Source organism: Phalaenopsis equestris, unplaced genomic scaffold, assembly GCF_001263595.1.
Source record: "Phalaenopsis equestris unplaced genomic scaffold, ASM126359v1 Scaffold000228, whole genome shotgun sequence".
NCBI classification, from domain to species: Eukaryota; Viridiplantae; Streptophyta; class Magnoliopsida; order Asparagales; family Orchidaceae; genus Phalaenopsis; species Phalaenopsis equestris.
The window spans coordinates 301848-311533 of NW_018164670.1; the positions used below are offsets into that span (position 1 = coordinate 301848).

Here is a 9686-nt window from a genome sequence, read left to right on the forward strand (position 1 = left end):
GCGTCGATTTGGCGTGATTTTTACGTCGGGTCGGAGGTTCGCCGGAATTTAGCTCGGTTTCGACTTTTCCGGCGACGTCGTCGTTTTTTGACAATGGAGGGGATGGGAGAGCTGCTATTTTTTGTGTGTAGTGCAAAAGGAATGGAGTGCAAGGAGGTGATGTAGTGGGTTGTTGTTGTAGTTGTAGAGAAGAGAGGGTGATGTTTTTATAGGAGGAAGAAGAGTGGGAGTAAGAGGGAGATTTTTTTTATTTTAATTATTTTGTATATGCTGTAGGTGTGAGGGAGGAGCGCTTTTTTGGTCAGGAGACCTGACGGTCCACCTGGTACGCTGACCAATAAAATTTTGCAGCATGGAAAATGTGGTCGACCCGACCCGATGTACAAGCCCGCGTCTATTCGAGTACCCCGCATTTTAGAATGTCGAGGAAGACGATTCGAAAATACTCTCCGGTGGTTTTTCTTCTATGTTTTCGCCACTCGCTCTGCTAGGGTTTTACATTTCCCTCGTTCGCTAACTTCAAAGCCGTGAGACGATGGCGTTTGATGATCCGGAGTATGCGCAGGCTGAAGAGAGCTCATGAACAGTATCAAAAGAGACTGAGAAGACAGAGTTTGAGCAGCCAATGAAGTCAAAGAAGCAGAGGAATAAGAAGGAGGCGAAGAGGATGAAGGAGGGCATGGAAGGGGAAAACTTGTCCTGGTATTTGTCATCGTTTTATTCTCAAGTTATTTTTAGGTTATTAGTTTGATTATTATTGGGTTATTCTTGAGTTACTCCGAAGCGTAATACTTATTGACACCTATTCCATGTTATTCATGTGTTATTTTTAAATTATTCGTAGGTTATTTGTAAGTTAGGCGTATCTTATTCGTTGGTTAAACCTGGGTTATTTTTAGGTTATTTTTAGGTTATTTTTCAGATTATTCGTAGGTTATTCTTGGGTTATTTTTAAGTTAACTCGTGGGTTATTTTTAGTTTATTCTCAAGTTATTCCTAGGTTATTTTTAGTGTATTGTTTTGTTAATTTTGAAGTAATGCGTTGGTTATTTTTAAGTTATGAGTAGGTTATTACTAGGTTATTTTTGGCTGATTTTAAGGATATTTTTAAGTTATTTTTAAGTTATTCCTAGGTTATTCCTCGGTTTTTTTTAAGTTATTTGTAGGTTTATGCGCAGGATATTCATAGGTTATTCCCTAGGGTATTTTTAAGTTATGTCAGGTTATCCGTAGGTTATTTGTAAGTTATTTTTAGTGTATTGTTTTGCTAATTTTGAAGTAATGCGTAGGTTTTTTTATGTTATTGTTGGGTTATTAGTAGGTTATTCCTGGCTGATTTTGAGGATATTTTTAAGTTAATTTTAGGTTATTCCTAGGTTATTCCTGGGTTATTTTTATGTTATTTGCAGGTTTATGCGCAGGTTATTCATAGGTTATTCATAGGATATTTTTAGGTTATGTCAGGTTATTCGTAGGTTATTTGTACGTTATTTTTAGTGTATTGATTTGTTAATTTTGAAGTAATGCGTAGGTTATTTTTAAGTTATGAGTAGGTTATTACTAGAAATTGGATACTTATCATCTATTATACGAATGAAGGTTTTGAATAACCACTTGAACGATTCTATCGTCTCGTCAGATAAAAAACCAACTCCGAATAGAACGTTTTACCGATGGTGGTTAATCCCAACGAAAGGAGCACATCATAAATTATACTTATTCAAACGGTAGCTAGTGTCGAAAATGATGACATCTCCAAAACAATCATAATCTAGTCTGCAAGATCCATCACTCCAGAAAAAGCTTGTAAGTCTGCCCTCGTCATCACTTTGGAAATCCCATGCAAACATGCTAACTTCATTTTGGCGCTCCATGAATAATTGTAAGAGAGAGTTGGCATCGCCCTATTCAATTCTGCTTCTTTTATTCCTTTGAATGAAGTTGTATGAATCTTGTCTGGTGCATTCCAAGTTTTCAACACCACCAACCTCTGTAGCAAGAAAATTGAATGCATCAGCTGCTCTAATCCCAGAACCTGTCATTGATCTTAGTAAATTTGCATTTAACTCGCTAATCTTCCAACTGGAACGTAGAAGGTGCTTGTCACCGGATTCCGCCAAGGGGTGGTTATGACTTTCAACAAATTTCCTTATGGTCCAGTTGCCATCAAGATCAATAGCATAGCAAACTATTGCTTGACAGCCAGTCCGTGTATCCGTTTTTCTATACTTCACAGTAGTGGCTAGCTGAGATTCTCTTTTTATAACCTGATTTTTCACAAATATAATCCTTCGACTTAATTTGCTTGGATTTAGCCCAGTTAGTTATGTGGTCTTTGCGTACAGTAAAACCAACGTAATGTGCATAAGCACAATAATGTTTGTAAGCCTCTTCCTCATTACGGACAACAGTATTAAGAAAGCTACGAGCAATTGGATCATTGCAATCTGTTTCTACCCTAGATATCTACAAATTTAAAGTATACAATAGAGATAGTCAGATAAATAACTCAAACCACAGGTTATTCTCGGGCTATTGAGTTTTTCTTCAATCAACCCGAAAATAAATAAGCCTGAACACAGAATAATGATGAAATAACCTAACGAAAATCGAAGATTCACACAAAATCTCACTTTTTTTATAGATCTGGTGGGTTTATGCACAAGTTATTCTTAGGTTATTGTTGGGTTATTTTCGGGTTATTGAGTTTTCTTCAATCAACCCGAAAATAATAAACTTTGAACACAGAATAAAGATGAAATAACCTAACGATAATCGAAGATTCACACAAAATCTCACTTTTTTTAGAGATCTGGTGGGTTTATGCGCAGGTTATTCCTAGGTTATTTTTGGGTTACTCTCGGAAAAACGAAAAACGGTTGAAGTAAGCAAGAAATCTTACATCCGTTTCAAAGACGTTGACATTCATTTCGTCATTCATGTGCTCAAACTCTTCATTAAAAGAGAAATATAACTCCATCATAAATGCAGCAACCAAACCCTAGCTCAGACAAAGAAACCCTTTTTGAAAACTTCTTTTCTACTGAATAATGCAGAATAGAAGTTTCTGAGGGAATAATACGCCAAAAATAGGCAGGAATACGCCAAAAAGGCGGGATTATACGTAACATTTACCACGTCGGGTTGGGCCGGGCTTAACGTGAAATTTTTCCTTTATCATGACGTAAATATGGGACCCACAAGACCAGATGACGTGTTTTGCTTGGATAGCGGACGTAGCGCACCCTACGGGAACCTGAGAGAAAAATTCGGCCTTTTCATCACTCCCACATCATGGAAATTCTGATCCAAACCACCCTCTCTTGTTTCCATCTTTCCATCAGCTCTGTCCTAAATAAGAAATGAGATTCAAGTGCTTCATTTCAAGATAGTTCACAATCGGCTCAATTTTGAGCACCTTAAATTTATATATTTAATTTATTTCAACTCATTCATTTGGAAATAAAAAAAAAAAAAACCTTCTATTTATAACCTTAAAATTTAATGTACATCCCACTACATTGCCTTGCGAAAGGAAACTTTTTAAATAGGATTTTTAACCGGGAGTCCTACCAACTCAAACGATGTGGGGCTAAGTATTAAACAGAGGATTCATGTGGACTTGTGGCACTGTGAGTAAGGCTGTTAATTTAACTCGAAATGATTAATTGGTATAAATTTTTGTTCGGATTGAGATAGAATTAAAATAAAAGAGTCGAGCTATGAGTTAAAATTTTGTATCAATTTTTTTGGAGCCGATTTTAAGTTGACCCTAGCGATGCTCGAAATCAGATCGTCAATAGCATATGTCTGTGACTTTAACAAATTTAGCTCGAAGATCGTTAATTGCTCAAAAATGGATTCTGATTGACACGGATCGAGATTGGTTGAAATAAACGAACTGGGCTACGAGCCAAAAATTTTAGATCAAAATTTTTTCGAGCAGCTTTTGAGCAAACCTCAGCTCGGATTAAAACCGGATCATTAACAACTCTATATTTGAGGCTATTTGCATTCTTAACACCAAATTCTGATGTATTCATGCATTAAGTAGATAGGACTCAACTCTATTCTTATAAAACTTACCTACACACCGCCCAAATTTTATTTATTTACATTTTAATACTATAAAATAAATAAATTTATTTTTTTAATACATAAAAAAACTAATATAAAAAATATAAATAAACATTATTACTTAATTATTTAATTATTTCAAATGAAAACAAGCCGAACACAAACAAACAGATTTTTGTTCATGGTCGGCTCTTTTATAAATCGAGCACAATGAAAAGTTTTATGTTTGACTTGTTTAATGAATGAAATAAATACAAGCTATTTAACGGGCCGAACACGAGCTCTTCACGAACAACAAGCTTCTTAGGGCTTGTTTGGTGCAGCTGCAGCTTATCAATAAGATGTCGCAGCTCAGCTGCCCTAGGAAGCTGTTGTTGATAAGTTAGCTGGTTGTTTGTTTTTTGCGGTTTGAAAACAACTGTGCGGCTACTGTTTCTTGATAAATGATTATTTTGTCGATGTGTAATAATCTTATTTGAAACTGAATTATCACAGTCATATATTTGATATTTCAGAAGCAAAAATTCACTTCAGAACTATATAAAAATCCAAATAAACGCCTCATTGAACAATGAGTATTAAGATTGCTAAAAAAAGAAAAAAAAAACTTTTAAAATTCCAATTAGTAATATGATAATATTTAGTTTAAAATGCAGACGGCGTATGTAACGAGTTATACCGTTCTCAAGAGACGCTACCCATTTTCGATGACTGGCGGCGGTGGAATCTACAAGATTGTCTGCCCTGCCCACCCGAAGAACTCAAAGTGAACCAAAAGGGCTATAAATGCATAATATGTTGAGTATTGTGGAGCCCGGTCCACTATTTCAATTTTGCAATTTTGGCCCCTATGAGAGTTAATTAAATTGCATTTAATTCTTTCCTTCTTCATTCGCCTGCTTTCCCTGCAGATGAATTAAGGAAAGTAATATCAAATATTGCTTAATATTTGTTGTCCTAAATTAATCTCCCCCCTCTTCTTCGGTTTTAAAAATCTGAGTCTTAATTCCTTTCCAAAATGGGCCTTTCCTACCTTAATGGGCTGAAGACTTGGATGGATTTAAAAGGCAGCAGCCGGAAATGAAGACATAGCTCAACTGCTTCATTGGAGTTTTCTTATGGCGTGGCTTTATGTGCAAAATATGGAAAACGCTTTTTCTCCCATTTTTTGGGTGACTTCAGTTGGACCTCTCGGAGAGGAAGAGTGCGAGAGAAGGTGAAGAGAGAGAGGAGAGAGAGAGAGGAGAGAGTTCTTTCTTATATTTGTCGAGTCGATCAACGATGTAATTCCTGCTAATAAAATTCTCTGCAACTTCGTGGGCGTAGACAATTTGTAGAACCATATAAATCTGCGTGTTCCACTACGTTTCTGTTTTGTGATTTTTTCTCGATCTAGTTTTTCTTTTTATTATCGTCGTTTTTCAAAACAATTAATATCAGAGCCGTGGCTTCAGATCTAATAAAGAACGATAGCCAATGATGAAGTGATGACTTCAATGATCGAGAAGTTTAAAGTCACAGATTTTTGTTACTGAAGGATGCCAATAGAGAACTACCTCTATGAGAAGAAACTTCATTTTCCGCTACTGAGAAGGAAACCAGAAAATATGGATGAGACTGAGTGAAATTTGTTGGATCAACAGGTTCAGGGTGTTATTCGATTAACTCTGTCGAAATCTGTGGCTCATAACATCATCAAAAAAAGGACTACTGCAGATCTCATGACGACTTTATCAGATATGTATGAAAAGTCATAATCGAATAACAATGTACACTTGATGAAAAATTTATTCAACTTGAAGATGGTCGGAAGGTGTGTCTGTTGCTCAACATATGAATTATTCAATACCATCACAAATTAATTGTTGACCGTTGAAACTGATTTTTACGATGAGATACGTACGTTGATACTGTTGGCTTCATTGTCAAATAATTGAGAAGTCATGAGGATGACAGTTAGTAATTCTGCAGGTAAATCTAAGTTGAAATAGAATGATATTCGTGATTTCATTTTGGCTGAAAAAAATTCTGGTGTGACCTCGGGTTCGAGTTTGACACTGAATGTTGATTTTATAAAGAGATCACGAAACAGGAACTCAAACAAAAGAAGATCAAAATCAAAGCATGGAGTAAGAGCAAGTCAAAGCTTGGTCAGTAGATAACCTGCTAGAATTGTGACAAAGTTGACCACATAAAAAAAAAACTGCAAAAATTCGAAGAAGACGAAGGATGATAGCGCTAATGTTGTAGCTGAAGAATTACATGATGCACTATTGCTGGAAGTTCACAATTCTGTTAATGACTGAATATTGAATTTAGGGGTTTTTTTCCATACAACTTCTCACCGAGATTTAATAATGGATTCAGGGGTTTCTTTTCACGTATTATTACTGGTAGTTCACAGCTCTTTTCTCTGGTTTCGTGGCTCTCCTATGGAATGAATCCATTCTAAATTACTTATCCTACAAGTTGAGGTCTCCTCTGAATCCTATTTTTATTTGCTTTGGGCAATCATGTTTTGAGGAAGTGACTTCAGGCTAAAGAAGTGAGTTTAGGCACATTCTGCACCAAAATGTCTTTCTTTTAACGTCGTTCAAACTTTTTTAAGAAACAAGTACATAACTCAAGTTAGAGTTCATAAAGGGTATTAACGATGGAATTTATTCAAGCTTAAACTATTATACTCCCTCTAGGATTTTTACAGGGTCGCATTGGAACAAAAGTGGATCATTGTTTATTTCATTGGACTTTTTTTTAAATTGAGGGAGAACAAAGTTCTTCTGCAAGATATGAGAGTTTTGTTTGCCCGTGGGGAGAAGATTCATCCTCGTAGGGGGGCATAAGCCTCGTTTACAGACGAACAAAGAGTCACAGTTGAAATTGGAAGAAGAGCCTCAAAAGAAAGCCAAAATATTGGAGGAGAAAGGAATCCATGAGGTTTGTTTAGTTAGAAAAACACCCCTTGACTTGAATGATCCAATAGAAGCTCCTCTTTCTGGTGTGTAACAAGAGTTAAAATGGCATTTCATTGTGCTTGTTGTTGATGTGAACCTTTTAGATGAAAGTTTTTTTGATGAGTATCTTTTTACCCTTTCTAATTTTGAACTTTATAAATCTTTTCTATTGATTAGAACTCAATTTTTTATAGGTGAGTTCGAAGGTCAAACTTCATGTCGGGATGAGATTTTTGAGGATCTGGTGTGGTGTGGATGGGGGGTACATTTTCTAGGAATTTATTGTTGGTGGCAAAATATTCGACCTTAATCATGATGTTCTATTCTTTGAAGGTAATGTAATGCAACCTTATCAAACTAAAGCTTTTCTCTTTGGAGATTACATTAATCATTACTTTCAGAAGGGTCAATGGGATAGGATGTGAGAGAGCTTAGAATAAATAAGAGAGACGCTGAAGTCTAATCCGAAATGGGTGATGTCGTAGCTGGTGAAGTCTGACATGCTGGAGAAATTCATGTAGTTATGGAGGAGGACTATAACACACGAGGGGATCTTACTATTCTCTAATTACACGATCAATCTTGTTTCTTCTTTGGTAGATCAAAGGAAGTCAAATGATCATTTCACCGAGTTGGAGGGTGAGTTAGTGGAGTTCTGAGGTCATGTTGTTAAACTGGAAAACAATAAGCTATTTATTAACTTGAAGCTTTAGGAACATAGAACAAACTTTGAAAAAGAGATTGCTTTGATTCATAAGGAGCTGGAGGTCGATTCTTCTTTATGTTGGTGCCATGAGGAGGAGAATGAGTCTATAGAGGCTGAAGTAATGTTTATCAAGCAACATTTGAAACTAGAAAATCTTCATAACTATATGGTTGGTGTTCATATGGTACTTTGACGCCCCTTCATTCAGGGACAATTAGTATTGAGGATGTAAGAAGGAAAGTTATATTTCTTTTTATTTTCTAATTACACATTCAACCATATGATTATGTATTGGTTGTTTTCTGAACTGATTATATATTCAACCATTTTTTGAATGTGTATGGGTGGTATGCCTTTCTGGATGAAGTTTCACTTTTTATCATTTTGTTTCTTCTTTTTTCTTTATATTCCATAATTAATAATTTCTTTTTGAATCCATACCCGTTGGACTTCTCACTGCTTGTATTAAGAAGAATAAAATCCTTTGTTTTATTACTCTAATCTTGTTACCTAGAATCCTTTTAATGATTATTTTCTCTTCGGGATATTTTGATGGTGTTGGCTTTGAAAAGAAAGGAAGGTCTCTCCAGCTGACAAAACTTCAAAGAACATCCCGGGCAGAGGAGGATCAGGCGACACAGGCCCAATCAGAGTACATTTTAGATAATATCATGGATTTAAGAGCGATGAGGAATAATGAAACTACTAGTGTGATATATAAACACAAAATTTGTGTATTCTATGAAAAATTTTGCTCTATTTTGTGATTTCACCATGAGTGGAACTGGTCAACTTTTTAAAATTTTTCAGGCTTGTTCTTACTCGCATAAGCACTAACTTGATAACAAGTGTGGTGGTGGTAGTCATGTACCCTTGTGTCGAGGGTCTTTAATAGTCGACAAACCTATTTCACTATATTTTTCAGGTGATGATGCAAAAAGACAACTTGGTTGTATTTTTCTCATCTTTGAAGATAGTTGGTTTAGTCAACAAAATACCTGTTGAATAGAAGAAGTGCTTCTATTTTGCTTGCAATCGAAGAAGCTGAAATATCTGTGCTCATATGCAATGTTCAAGAAGAGAAATATTTGAAGCTTTGGAGCTAATTGAGGATGAAATAGAGCACTATGATGCTTTGAGGACGGAAAAGATCAACACCATTTATTATTTTTTTATTATTTTCTTAAGACCATGTTGAAAGGTAAGGATGACTTCTGTCATAGGTTCCAAGCATAATAATCTTTTACTTAATATCTTATGTGAATTGTGCAAACTTTATTATAGGTGAGAAGCAGGGGTCAGGTTTGTACTTGTCCGATTATATTGTTGCAATTCAAAGCTTACTTTTTCCCGACAGTATTGTGGGATCGTTGTCCTTAGTGGAGCACTGAGTCGTTTTCTAGACCTCAACCAAAAGTGAGGTCAACAGGACCTAGCAAAAAGAAAAAGGAAACTACGATGCCCACTTTGGTGCATTATGATAGCAAAAAGAAAAAGGAAACTACGATGCCCACTTTGGTACATTATGATAGAAGGACCTATGAGGGTTCTCAGGTGACTCAAGAAGTGCCTCCAGTACTGGAGGGGAAAAGAAAAAAATATTATGTAAAAAAGAGAGATTTCTTGAGCTGTCTAATCTATCAAGTTGAGCAGATGAAATTAAGTGGGCCCAGACAGGTTTGCTAGAGAGTCACTCAATAGAGGCTCCTCGAGTCACTCCGACTATAGAGTAACAAATCATGAGGATGAATAAAGTCGAAAGTCAAGAGTTAGTTTACCTAAGTACTGGTCTCTTGTGTGAGTTTTTTCATTGTCCGCATTTCAAATGAGTTTGATCATACGTTTAAGGCATTTGAGGGAGGTGTGACAAGAAATTGACCGAGAGGACCATCACATCCCGTTGATGAAGAGCTTGACTTTTAGCAATTGACTTATACCATTGGAGGATA

General features: G+C 35.9%; 1 protein-coding gene across 1 annotated transcript; it reads right to left on the reverse strand.

Moving 5' to 3' along the window:
* Positions 1–1904: 1904 nt before the first annotated feature.
* LOC110023722 (protein FAR1-RELATED SEQUENCE 5-like) lies at positions 1905–4043 on the reverse strand. Its single transcript, XM_020723268.1, has 3 exons — positions 3960–4043; positions 2344–2466; positions 1905–2267 (listed from the first exon to the last, which is right to left on the reverse strand). Exons 1-3 carry the CDS (start codon positions 4041–4043, stop codon positions 1905–1907), a joined length of 570 nt encoding a protein of 189 aa, XP_020578927.1.
* Positions 4044–9686: the final 5643 nt, after the last annotated feature.